At 38.5% G+C, this 12466-nt stretch overlaps 1 protein-coding gene across 5 annotated transcripts in view; it reads left to right on the forward strand.

The window, feature by feature from the left end:
• LOC122289526 (transportin MOS14-like) overlaps window positions 1–8744 on the forward strand; it is a 29337-nt gene extending 20593 nt beyond the window's left edge. For all 5 annotated transcript variants that reach the window (XM_043096608.1, XM_043096610.1, XM_043096609.1 and 2 more), the window contains 5 exons: window positions 7364–7483; window positions 7569–7661; window positions 7752–7897; window positions 7994–8171; window positions 8291–8744. In XM_043096608.1, the coding sequence (XP_042952542.1) occupies window positions 7364–7483; window positions 7569–7661; window positions 7752–7897; window positions 7994–8171; window positions 8291–8572 (819 nt within the window). In that variant the 3' untranslated portion in view covers window positions 8573–8744. The remainder of the gene's footprint in view (window positions 1–7363; window positions 7484–7568; window positions 7662–7751; window positions 7898–7993; window positions 8172–8290) is intronic.
• The last annotated feature ends 3722 nt before the right edge of the window (window positions 8745–12466 follow it).

Here is a 12466-nt window from a genome sequence, read left to right on the forward strand (position 1 = left end):
CTCTTTGGGTTAGGGGTGCTACCCGCACCATACGGTGCGGGGTAGCCCCCCCCCCCCCGCCCCCCGCCCCCGCATGGGGCGGATGGGGAAAATCCACCCCGTCCCCCGCCTCCGGTGTGCGGGGGCGGGGTACCCCGTCCCACATGACGGGGTACGGGGTGGGGGGCCAGTCCGTCCGGCCCCCCGCACCCCCCCTTCTGGGCCTTGGGCCCAGAGGCAATTTCTGGGCCGAAAATGGCCCAGACGCAATTTCTGGGCCATTTTGGGCCCAGAAGCAATTTCTGGGCCAATTTGGGCCAGAAATCTCAGCAATGGGCCATTTTGGGCCCATAAAATTATAAGTAAAAAACAAAAAAAAAAAATTTCCGAAATTTAAAAGAAAAAAAAAAGTGTTATGTCTAAGAGTCTAATACGTAATAAATTAATAATAATAACTAAGCTATTACAAAATTGAAAGGCTAAACAATTACAAAATTACAAACATAAAAGTGTCCAAAGGACATTGTATCAACATTACAAATTATTGAATACAAAATTTTTACAAATCATTAAAAATTGATCATTCTAAAGAGGCTTGTCAGCTGTGGCTTGTCTTTGAGTCAAGAGGTGTGACAGTTGGGGCGGCCCGGGCTTGAACACATTTTTATGTTGCAGAGGTGCTAGACGTCTCATGTGTTACTACAAAAATTAATATTAAAATTAATAACGATGAAATGGAAATGAATATAAAAAAATTAAAATAATAAAATAAAAAATAATTACCAGGTGGTCCAGATCCAGACTGATCACCACCCTCATCGGTCTCCTTAAAATATAAAATATCCGGAACATGAATATCCTTTCCTATCGTCCAACTCTGTGTGCATATCAATGCCTCTACAGTTGTAGGAGACAATGAACTACGGAAAGGATCCAATATACGACCTCCGGTACTAAAGGCTGACTCTGAGGCAACGGTGCTAATAGGGATGGCCAAAATACAGCGGGCAATCTCAGAAATGATGGGATATTTCTTTGAGGCATTCTTCCACCATCCTAATATATCCCAATGATCATCATCATCTTGAACCATATCCGCTGACAAATAGTTGTCTAACTCAGAAACGACCTCCGTAGATTGATGGACTAGTGTGGGATTCTGTGCGAGGGTCTTAGTCCACGGCATTCTGCGCTTCTTTGTAGGAGGCCCGGTCACGATGTCTGTAGAAGGAGTTGGGTCGGTGTATGTGTCTTCGATGTAGTACCACCCTTAATTGCCATAAACTCGTCATACAATTTTTTCAGGGTATCTCGGGCCAATTCACCAATAATGTCAGTCCATACCTGATCGTGAACAAGTCCCAACCCATATAACAAGCCTGAAACTTTCAGACGGGGATCAAGAATAACAGCCACATATAAGAAAATATTCATTCTAGTCAAATCTCCCCAATACTTGTCATATTTTAGCATCATGGAACTTGCCATCCCCCTCATCCTTTCATTGGAACCCCTACGCATATCTTCTAATTCTTCTTTTACCCTACATATTTGTTGACAAAACCCATGGGATGTAGGGTACAAAGAACCAGATATATTCAACGTGACATCATAAAATAATCCAAGAAAATCAACGAAAGTAGAAACTACCACCCAATCATCATCATTAGGCTTTCGTGATCCCCCGTGCTCATCAAAGTATTTGACATATTGGATGTCTTCATCACCCAATAATTGAAAGGCTGCCTTATATTCCTGGGCCGCCTCCAACATCAAGAAGGTTGAGTTCCATCTAGTAGGAACATCAGTACAAAGACCCTTCTTCGATGTTATGCCCGCAGCCTTTGCAGCAACTTTGAATTTCTCCAATCTTGAAGGAGAAGACCTCACCCATTTCACAGCCATTCTAACTCGGGCAACCGAGTCATCAACATCTTTCAACCCCTCAGTCACAATTAAATTCAAAATATGTGCAGCACATCTAACATGCAAGTATTCACCACCCAAGAATGTCTTATTTGCATCTTTAAGATAATTCTTTAGATATCCCAATGCGACATCATTAGAGGACGCATTATCAACTGACACAGACAAAACCTTTTCCAACCCCCACTCCTTTATTGCGGCCTCCAATGCCTTCCCAATCGTCTCACCCCTATGATCAGTTATTTGACAAAATTTAATAATCTTTTTGTGCAGAACCCAATCAGCATCAACAAAATGCACAGTCAACGACATGTAATTCATATTTTGGATAGAAGTCCAAGTATCGGTAGTGAGGCAAACTACCAAACCCGTGAGTTGGCCCCTCAAAACATCTTTATCACGAAGGTACATCTTCTTAATATCCTTTGCCACGGTGTGACGAGAAGGAAGTACAAATCTGGGTTCCAACTCTTGGACAAATTCTTGGAACCCTTTACCCTCCACAAATTGAAAAGGCAGCTCGTCCATGATAATCATACGAGCTAACTTCCTTCTACACTCATCGGGGTTATACTTCGTATACCCCTTCAATGTTGGCCCCCCGGCCCCACTACTCCCATCAGCCATTTTAATATCTAGTCTAGATTGGCCCTTCTCTACTAAGGATTTTAATATTGGACTCTTCTTGCATTGTTCCTCTAGATGGACCTTCAGATGGGATGTACCATGTTTCTTATAGTGACATCCATACATTTTCCCACAGTGATTACATTTAGCTTGTGGGTTGTTGGGGTCCCCACCCTCTAGTTTGGTAAAGTGTTGCCAAACTATAGATACAGGTTTCTTGCCCTGTGTGGGCTTCGGAGCAGGGCAAGGTGTACTCGTTATAGGGGTAGGAGTAGGGTTAGTTTCTGGGGTAGGGGTGTTGGCTGGGGAAGGCGAGCTATCACTGAAATCCGAAGACATTCCTGATTTTCCAACAAAAAAAAAAAAAAAAAAAAAATTCAAGAAACAATCCAACACAATCAAAGTACAATTCAAACTACATTCATAACTATTATATATAATGATGATAGTTAATAGGCCATGTTAATAGGCATTATTTTAATAGGCCATGTTAATAGGCATTATTTTAATAGGCCACTTTAAAATACATTTTTTAATAGGCATTATATTATTTTGTTCTCTCATTTTTACTTTTCATATATTTAATTTTATAAAATTCATTTCTTAATAGTTACTGACATTAATATTAGTATATTGGTATATTTTTTAATTTTTTAAAATCTTGAAAGATGTTTAAAAAATATGAAAATGAGATATATGTTAAAAAAAATAGTTTATTTACCACATGACAAAAGAAATAATAATTTATGACAGAAAAATATATATTTTTTTATGGATATATTAAATCTGTGTAGAGAAGCTGTACTTTGTTTATTGGATGTATGTGCAGAATGAGATGATTTGACAAAAATGACTTATTTCCTTCAATTTCAGATTGACCCCTATTAGATCCGATTAGTTTCACTTTAATAAGAAAATTTATTTTAAATATTATAATATTTTCATCTCTTAATTTTTGTCCAATCATTTATCTCTATTCCAACGTCTAAAAAATATAAAAATAAAAGCAACATTCATAACAAGTAACAACTCAAAAAATGCAACTCTGATAAAAATACATTTAAAACTTTTCAACTCTGATAAAAATGCAACTCTGATAGAATTTCAGAACAATAATTTTGATTTAGGGGTTGAAACCCCTAAATCAAATTAGGGTTTCGGATTGGAACCCCAATCCGAAACCCTAAATTGATTTAGGTTTCAACCCCTAAATCAAATTAGGGTTTCGGATTGGGGTTCCAATCCGAAACCCTAAATTGATAGGGGTTTCAACCCCTAATTCAAAATTAGGGTTTCGGATTGGGGTTCCAATCCGAAACCCTAATTTTGATTTAGGGGTTTCAACCCCTAAATCAAAATTAGGGTTTCGGATCCAATCCGAAACCCTAAATTGATTTAGGTTTCAACCCCTAAATCAAAATTAGGGTTTCGGATTGGAACCCCAATCCGAAACCCTAACCCCTAAATTGATTTAGGGGTTTCAATCATGAAACCCCTAAATCAATTTAGGGGTCCGAATCACAATGAAATTAATAAAAAAAAAAAAAAAACAGAGCATTCAATCGGGAATCCAAACAATCACACAATCCGAAGACATCCACAGCACACAATCCAAACAATCCCATCCTCCATCTCCGATTCAACCCCATCCTACCTCCAATCTCCGATCAAAACTAAAAAAAAAATAAAAAATAATAAGAAAATCAAAAGGGGAGGAGACATGTTACCGTGCGGCGTGCGGCGTGCGTCCGGCCTCGTGCGTCGTGCGAGAGAGAGGGATGATGGAATACGTGCGGCGGCCGGACTGGTTGCCGGTGGGAGGAGGGAACACCGAATGGATTAGGCCGAAGGGGGTGAAGCCGTGAAGGGACTCGGGAGGGGAGGGGTCCGAGGGGAGGGGAGGGGAGGGGAATCAGGGGATCCGGGGGGGGGGGGGGGTTGGGTTATGGGTTAGGGTATTTAGAGAAACGGCGCCGTTTTGTCCACCACAAAACGGCGCCGTTTCTCTTATATAACTTATATATAATATATATAATATATTATATATTTATATTATATATATATATAGAGATGCGGGGTGGGGGAAACACGGACCGGGGGGGGGTCCGTATCCGTCCCCCGCCTCCGCTGGGGGTGGGGATACGGGCCGGGGCCCCCCGCCCCGGCCCTAACGGTGCGGGGCACCCCGCCCCGCCTATGCGGGGGCGGGGCGAACGGGGCGGGGCAGCGGGTTCCGGGGCCCCGCTGCCCACCCCTACTTTGGGTAACATCCTCACAACGGATAATTTGAGAAAACGAAGGGTGATCATCGTAGATTGGTGTTGCATGTGTAAGAAGGGGGGTGAATATGTGGATCATCTCTTACTACACTGTGAGGTAGCTCGAGGGTTATGGAACGAGGTTTTTCGTTGACTAGGCTTAGATTGGGTTATGCTTGAAACAGTAGTGGCGGTCGTAGCTAGCTGGACAGATTTAAGAGGCAACAACCAGATTAAGGCTATGTGGAAGATGATTCCTATTTGCATCATATGGTGTGTGTGGCAGGAGAGCAATGAATGGACGTTCGAGGACAGAGAGATTGATGGAGGAGCTAAAAGCTTTCTTTTTTAGAACTCTTTGTACTTGGGCCATTACCGTTAATTTTAATGGCCAAGATTTTCATGAGTTCCTTGTTTCTATTGCTCCTACTTAGCTATGATATTTTTTGTACTGAACATGGCTTTTGCCTATTCTTTTATTAATATACTTCTTATAAAAAAAAAGGTTGTAGTTTTTATACTATGTACTTTTTAAATTTGCTAGTGCATTTTACTTTGTGAACAAGTCTAACAAATTGTATTATATATATATTTATATATACAATTTGTAAAATATAAATATATATTTATGTTTATATATATAAGCGAGGGCAGGGAGAGGCTATATGCGGGGCGGGGTTGTCCGTCCCGCCATGCGGGGATGGGGTAGCGGGGTGCAAGCCCTGTTGCCAACCCCTACCCTTAGGTTTGATTTGGCTATACAAAATTCTCATCTCATCATTATAACTTTTCCAAATTTTCATATAAAATATAATAAATAATCCAACCTTTTCAAATCCCAAAACAATAATGATATTAAAATATAATATTTTAATATTTCATCTTAAAACTCAAAATTCTTAAGTGGCCAAACCGAACTTTCTTCACATTAATCATAAGATCTCTCACATACTCCATAACTCCCGTCAATTGAGCTTTAACAACCTACAAGACCCCCTCCACTTCTCCCACACTCAAAAACATTGGACCGAGGCAGCCATTCCACTCTGCACCACATGGTGCTTACCCTCCACTTCTCCCAATTTCACCTAACAGCATTTGTCCCCTACAAGTGTCTTACCCTTTCCTTCCGCTGCGGAGCTATTCTCAACTAGACTACCCGCTGGTGACCTCAACACTGAGGTGTACGAGGCACCTTTGACCAAGGAAGGCCTTTCCACTATCTTTCCATCAACAAAATCCCATCTGTTTGCATGCTTCAAAGCAGTGGCTTTGGACCCAATGACGCTTTGAATGGAATTCAAAAAACTTTTCCATCTGATGCCATTTGCACCTTCAAGGATCACCAAAAAATCTTTCCTCCTCCCATTCCGGAATTCTGAAAGTTGCAGAAAACTGCCCCTTGCGTTAATATGATGTTGAATGATGAGAACTCCATTTCCCATCCTTAACTCCCCAAAGAATCCATCATGATAGATGAGTTCTAAACAATCCTCTATCCCCTTACCTCAGAAGCTACCGTCCTACATAGGCACATGAACTTAGCTATCCTTTTGCTACATTCAGAGATGCGAACGCTATTTCCTCCCTCTTTCGTAAAAATGAAAATTTTTTATTGCATCTTCAACCACCTCTCACCTTTCATCTGAAACGAAACTGCATCGCGCATCATCATCTTTTGGTCCCAAATCACAGCATCATCTCCCAAAACATCAAGCTTCCTCTCACTTCGTCATCTCAGGCATCATCTCCCAAAACATGTAGATCTGATGTAGGTTTGTGCCGACGAAATCAAAGGAGTGGTTTCTTGAGAAAATTCGATCGCTAGAGGGAGGATTGACACCAGAGTGCCCTCAGTGGAGTTGCCTAAGCTCGACGGTATTGTCTGTGGTGGTGGAGGCATAGATCCGACTGACGACGGTCCAAGATCTCTTTAACGATTCTGAATCTCATCACCGGAGGGAGGACTGACGTCAGAGTGCCCTCAGAGGAGTCACCGAAGCTCGTCGGTCTTGTCTCTGTTGGGGAGACACAGGTACGATGGTCGAAGACACCTTCGAGAAATCTCCTCAACGTCTCCAAGAAATTTGAGAAATTCCAGGTCACCAAAGAGAGGACCGACGCCAGAAGTGCCCTCAACAGAGAAGTCGGAGTCTGTCGGCCTTGTCTGTGGCAGTGGTGGGGTGTCTTAGGTGAAGGGTGATGCCGGTCAGTGCCTTAGGTGAAGGGTGACGGCGGGGTTAGCCTTAGGGTTTTCTCCCCAGTGTCAGCAACTTTTTCTCACACCAAAAAAAAAAAAAAAGTCTATATTGTTCTAGTTTCTTTATGATAATGAGTGAGGCTTGTTTATGTCAATTTATCCTTTTGTCACCTTTGAGTTTTCACTCTTTTTTTCGCTGATTTCACTTTATTCTTCCCCTATATATATTGTTTTGTGATTTTTTAGGATAACGTTGTTAAGGTCATTTGATTGTTGGGCCTAGTATACTGTTATTCTTAGCATGATGTACATGCTGAGATTGGCAATTTCTCGTAACTACTAGTGATTGCATAAAGAACTTAAATTTTCATAGGTAAGAACTTCTGGAAGGTTCATGGGAATGACAATTGGAGCTATGTTAGAAGAGATTCAAGGCCTATATAAACAGCATCACCAGCCTTGCTTTCTTTATCTCTCCAGTGAAGTTATAAAGGTACAGATTCTGTTCATAAAATGTTAGATAATTCATTATTTTTTTAATCTTAGCATTTGAGTGGAGTGTGCATCCGTGGTTGCAGATATTTGGTTCGGACTCATCTTGTGCAACCTATTTAAAAAATTTGATCGAATCACTCTTCCTCCATACAACACGTCTTCTCACAAATATTCAGGTATTGCTTCCAGGGCATTTTATCACTTTCCATTCTTGAGATCTACCTTTACATTTGTTGATGCTTGTTCCTATTTCAATATTTCTACAGGAATTTACTGCCAGACCAGATATAGCAGATGATTGTTTTTTGTTGGCATCGAGATGCATTCGTTATTGTCCACAGATATTTATGCCATCTGAAGTATTTCCATCATTAGTAGACTGCTCTATGATTGGGGTCACAGTACAGCATAGGTGTAGCCTCTCTCTCTCTCTCTCTCTCCCCCAAATGATATCAGTGACTAACATTGATTCCATGTTTGTTGTCTTACTTTTTGCTCCCACTTGCAGAGAGGCCTCTAATTCCATATTGACATTCTTATCGGATATCTTTGATGTTACCAACTCTAGCAAGGGAGAGCAATACATACCTATCAGGAACTCTGTGGTTATTCCTCGTGGGGGCAGCATCACCAGAATTTTGATTGCCTCTTTAACAGGGGCCCTACCGAGTTCTCGATTCGAATCGGTACTCCTAGTTTTCTTTATCAAATTCTTGAGCTGTTACATAATATGTGCATGCACATGATTAACCATATTCATTCACTTCATAAGTTTTGAAAATTTAGAGCCGCTGCTTTCCCCCAGGTAACTTACACGCTACTGGCATTAACTCGTGCATATGGGGCACTGGCAGTGGTGTGGGCCAAGGAGAGTGTTTCTCTGATTCCATTAACGGCTGTCACAGAGGTCGAGCGGTCAAGATTTTTGAAAGCATTGTCTGATGCAGCTTCTGGATTTGATATTAATAGTCTGACTCTTCCAATTGAAGAAATGTCAGATGTTTGCCGGCGTAACCGAACTGTTCAGGAGATTGTTCAAGGTGCACTGAGACCACTTGAGTTGCATTTGAGCCCTGTATCATCGTAGAATATTATTTATTAGCAAGTGATATATATATATATATATATATATAAAAGAAAAGAAAAAAGGCCATTTTGCTTAGGCCTCTGTTAGTCAATAGTTGCTTTGGCCATGTATCAGCTGTTATTATATTCTTTATTTATTTATTTTATTTATTTAATTTTATGTTGTGTTTTAATTGTCATTCTCCAATTTTAAAAGAAGAATCCCATGTCTCTTCCCAACCTTTTGTCTCTACCGACATAGAGATCATCGAGTGGTTTCTCGTCGTCTTTACCATTTTTTGTAGAACACAGAAGAAATAGGCAGTTTTTAGGTGTTTTATCCTTTTGGCTTTTACCATATTTGAAAATTGCAGTCTATTAGATTGGGGGAACTCAACGTTTACTCGAACGATTTAGTTGCATTATTTGGACTGACATGCTTTAATTATGCTACAAACAATTAATGGCATATTTGATCTTAATTTTTCTTGTTTAGTAGTCCTCATATGATAAATGAATTCTAACCAACAAATGTAAGTATGCAAAATGCCAATTTGCATTTGGCAACCGGAATTGAATGCACAAATTATCAGCACTCTGAAGAGTGTTGCTTGAACTGTGTTTACCGAGGTAACGCCATTGACTTATAGCTTCCTACCTTGAGATTTAAATTTGACAAGTAACAAAGAAGCAATGTCTTGTGAATGTATTCCGATTATCATGTTACTAGCCTACTTTATATAGACCTCAATTACCCTATGTGTAGGGGTGTAAGAATTTCGGTCAAGACGGAAAAAAATCAACTGATTTCGGTTGGTCCGGATTGAACTGATTAAGGAATTGGTCAATTCGAGACCAAGAAAGTAGGGAAATTTGGTATTTTGGACCGGTTTTGGGATGGGAAATTTTTATCTTGAATCGGACTGGCCGAATGTATTATATAATTTTGTGTTCCTTACTAATAGGATCATGTCATTGTTCTTTTAATTGTGTGAAAAATGTTGAATGGAGATGGCGTCTTGGACGAGGGCATAAGTTATAGGACTTAGTACAATAGATATCGACAATGGAGCTAGTGTTAGTGCCAAGGCCGATATATCTCATCGAGACATGACATCATTCCCTTCCGATCATTTGACATTATGTCAAAGGAAATGAGCGATGCAAGAAACCACATATTTGAGGGAAGAGGGTTCTAGGAAGTAACATTTTGAAGTAATCTATTAGTACCGTTATTTGAGAACTGTTTAGATAGACCTTTCAGCCTCTTAAGAATTTTTATGAAACTTGAGTCCTACTTTTTGAGTTATAATCTTCGAGGCTGAAGTCTTGTTTGAAGGATCCTCAGATAATAAAAATCCTGTGAGGAGAAGGAAAATAAATTGTTTCAATTACTAGAATCCTTGGTCCTCCATTTAGGTAGTCTCATGTCAAGCATGGTTAAATATCCTTCGTCAATCTCTAGTTATCTTTAGAGCTTTGAACAATATGCTCTCCTCCAATCTGACATATTATCTAGATCTTTGTTCCTTTTAAACACGTATCTAGAAGGAATAAATATATAAGAAATGATAGTTGTTGTTATGAATGTGCAAACGCGTGTAATCATTTCTAAAAAAATGAATAAATATGGGACCAACATTAAAAAAAATTTAATAGTAAATCTTACTCTTTTTCAAAGTAACTGCACAGCATTTACGCATTCTACGACTATATATAACAGTACTCTTATTTTTTCCATATGTATATGCCAATTGTTTAGTATTTTGTTGGGATATTCTCCGCACAAACTCCTTATGAAGACAATCAACATATTCCAAAAAGCCTTTTTTTAAAGTTCCATATAAAACCTAAAAAGGGTATGCTCTCTCTCTTCTTAAATATACTCAAGGTGGTCTTGAAGTCTCCAATACAAAATCAACTTGTGCGCATGATGAACATGTCAAATTTATATTAGAGTCATCAATAGATAGTTTGAACCATATGCATGCTCTATTAATCATGTAAAGTTTATGCTAAAGTCTACAACAAAATATGAAATGAACATCAAAAGTTTGTGCTGGAGTTGGTAATACACAATGAACCCTTCCTCATGATGAACATGTTAACTTTATGATGATTATGTTAAGATTCCTCAATGGAATTGGAAATAGACTCTTATGCATATTCTTTATGTTAGATTTATGCTAGAGTCAGCGGTGCAAAATGAACTCTTCATGATAATGAACATGCCAAATTTATGCTAAAGTAGTCTAGGGCTACAGATAAATAAAACTATTCAACAAGCCATATAAGATCATATTGGTAAAACTTGAATTTGACTCGACTCGTTTACTAAATGAACCATTTACAATAATTTTTAAAAGATATAACTTGTATAAAATCCAACTCGACAACTCGTATTTTTAGGCAAAGATTATTGGTATTGGATGCATCGGTAGGTTGTACTGTGTAAAATCCACTCCATTTTTTCGGTTGTAGAAAAGAGATCCCTTCCCCCGTTTTAAAAATTGATGAATATGAAGTTTGTGGGAGCTATATCTACCATATATTTATAATGAGAAAAAAAATTAAATGCTTAAAAAGATAAGAGAAAGATATGTTCCTAATATAATCGTTGATATATGTGTATATTAGCAAAAATTCAAAGTTTGTTTCTCAAAATTTATAGATAAAGTTATAAAATATAATAAAAATAATCAATTTTTTAAAAATGAAATAACTCGTGGACAAGCTCAAAATCACTCAAATATTAAATGAGTTGTATGTAAATAAAATAAAATAAAATAAAAAAATCAGTGTTATAGCTCAAACTTGATTGGTGTTATAAAAAAATTAAATGAAGAGGACTTGGCAATCCCTAATCGCCCAAGCTCAACTCATTTACACTATTATAAAGGTCCTCAAAAGATAAAAGACATTTTACATAATGTTCATCTTAAGCTTATGCTAGAATTTGCAATACAAAATACAATAATATATGTATGATGAAGCGAAAATGATAGGCGAAGACTAGGCCACCATATGAAAAGAGCATTTAATGATTCTCTTCATCCTACCGACCATCTTGCCAAATAATTATCTGAGGTAAACCACTTGTTTTTCCCTAAACATAGATTGCAAAAGACACAAAAGCAATGGGTGGGGGCTCTCCCCATCAAACACCCATCATAGTGATGCAGCACAAAAAAAGAAAAGAAAGATAACAATTAAAAAATAAGAGGGGTATGAGATCATTCAAGCCATCCCTGCATATTCTCTCACTAAAGGAGTGGGTGACATCTCCTTTTTTTTTAGTTGGTTGATGGAGAACTCTACTTTCTTAACTTGACTGGGAGTGTGTAAGCCACACGCGTTAATCGTTTGGCTGCGTTTCTCAGTATTTCTAAAGGATCGGCGGTCGATGAGTCCAGAGAGATGGTACTCATAGAGGTTTGAATACTAGAAAGCAGTAGATCAGGCCGTTTCCGAACATTGTATGAAAAAAATTAGAAAAATACCATAGAAAACGACCGGCAATATGGACAAGGAGAGGATAGGACGGGGGAGCAGAAGCTCTTCCCTCCCTTTGGCCATTAATCATAGGTGGTTTAAGATGGGGGGGTATTTTCTGAGGGTGTTTCCATTTAGAGGGCTTTTTTATTTTAAATGTAGATTTAACAGGCAAAACTAAAAAAAATCAACTATATATGAACAATTGATGAACATTAAAAATATTAAACAAATGAAAATTTTACTCATTCTCATATCACACGTTACGCATAATTTTTTATTTATTTTTTCTTGTCAAATATGTGATATATAATTAATGAGTACAAAAACTCAATTAGTTTAAAATAAATAAAATAAAAATAAGTGTGATATATAGAATGATAAATAGCAAATCTCGAGACAAATTTACCCATAGCACTTTTCA

The sequence above is a fragment of the Carya illinoinensis genome, chromosome 12 (assembly GCF_018687715.1).
Source record: "Carya illinoinensis cultivar Pawnee chromosome 12, C.illinoinensisPawnee_v1, whole genome shotgun sequence".
Lineage (NCBI taxonomy): Eukaryota > Viridiplantae > Streptophyta > Magnoliopsida > Fagales > Juglandaceae > Carya > Carya illinoinensis.